This window comes from Vulpes lagopus, chromosome 1 (genome assembly GCF_018345385.1).
Source record: "Vulpes lagopus strain Blue_001 chromosome 1, ASM1834538v1, whole genome shotgun sequence".
In the NCBI taxonomy this organism is placed as follows: domain Eukaryota; kingdom Metazoa; phylum Chordata; class Mammalia; order Carnivora; family Canidae; genus Vulpes; species Vulpes lagopus.
The window spans coordinates 26,329,482-26,330,695 of NC_054824.1; the positions used below are offsets into that span (position 1 = coordinate 26,329,482).

Sequence of the window (1,214 nt, forward strand, 5' to 3'; positions counted from 1 at the left end):
ACCAAACTTTATAAGGGCCTTTTCTGTGGTAAAAACAGAACAGAGGAGCTCCAAAGAGAAGGCCCCTGGGTATTCATTGTCCCTAAGTTTTCATGTGATAGCAGGTTGTATTTCCAAAGAAGGCCACACAAATATCTTGGACTAAATTCCCTCTGTAGTATGAGAGTATGTGTGCCACTTCCACATCAAAAAGTGGTGTGTCTATTTTTGCACCCCATTTAATGCCCATTTATTCCACCATGGGTGAAAGTTCCGGAAGACTTGAAAGACCCCGAGGTGTTGCAGGCCCGGATGCAGCTCTTGGAAGCTATGTTTGGCCTAGCTGGATCTCGAATCCCGTACATCGAGCAAGTGAGCAAAGTCATGCTCGAGCTAAAGGTTCTGGAATCCTCGGGCCTCACTGAGGTCTTGGTTTATGGCTCTTACTTGTACAAGCTCAGGGCCAAGTGGATGCTCCAGTCCATGGCCGAGTGGCACCGCCAGCGACAGGAACGAGGGATGCTCAAACTTGAGGATGCCATGAAAGCCCTACAGCTAGGTCCTTGGATGAAGTGAAGCCAGTTTGCCACCAACATACCTGGAATCAGGATTTGAAGAGTAGATTGTTGTCTCCAGAGCTGGAATGTATATGGTCTGGTTGAAATTCTGCTCCAGCCTGACAGGGAAAAGCCAGCTGATTTGGGGTCTCTGCCTTTGTCTGAGTCCTAATGTGGCTTCTCCCCTACCCCCCAAATTTGCTAATTAAAGGATAACATTTTAAATAAAAAAAAAAAAAACAAGAAGTCCTCGGCCCCCATCAACAGTGGGGATGCCCACCCCACCATACTGGAGTGACTCCAACATGAAGGACCCCCCCTAGAGCTATCATCTGGTTATCTGCCAGTTTTTCCAGCTGCCCCCTACCCGACCCAGCGCCCTCTCCCCCTTCCCAGAATTCATGACATCAGAACACCGGCTTTCCCCTTTTCCTTGAGACTCAGGAGGGCTGAAGCAACAGCCTTTTGCTTTTTCTCTCTCCCCTACCAAGGGGTGAAGGAAGGGATCCATCCTATTGTTCATAGGTACCAGCTCCCTCCCCTAAATCAGGCTGAGAAGGAACCAGCCAGCTCTTACCTCCTCCTGGTTTTCTTTCCCACCCCAGTTTATTTTTTGTCTCCCCCCACCCCCCACCAACCCCAGCCCATACCTTTGAAGCCATTTTATGAACTGTCATG

At 49.2% G+C, this 1,214-nt stretch overlaps 1 protein-coding gene across 1 annotated transcript; it reads left to right on the forward strand.

The window, feature by feature from the left end:
* Window positions 1–231: 231 nt before the first annotated feature.
* Window positions 232–555, forward strand: LOC121486432 (developmental pluripotency-associated 5 protein-like; the record flags this gene model as incomplete). Its single annotated transcript, XM_041747310.1, has 1 exon — window positions 232–555. A coding segment is annotated over one exon (324 nt), but the record flags the coding sequence as incomplete, so codon positions are not given.
* Window positions 556–1,214: the final 659 nt, after the last annotated feature.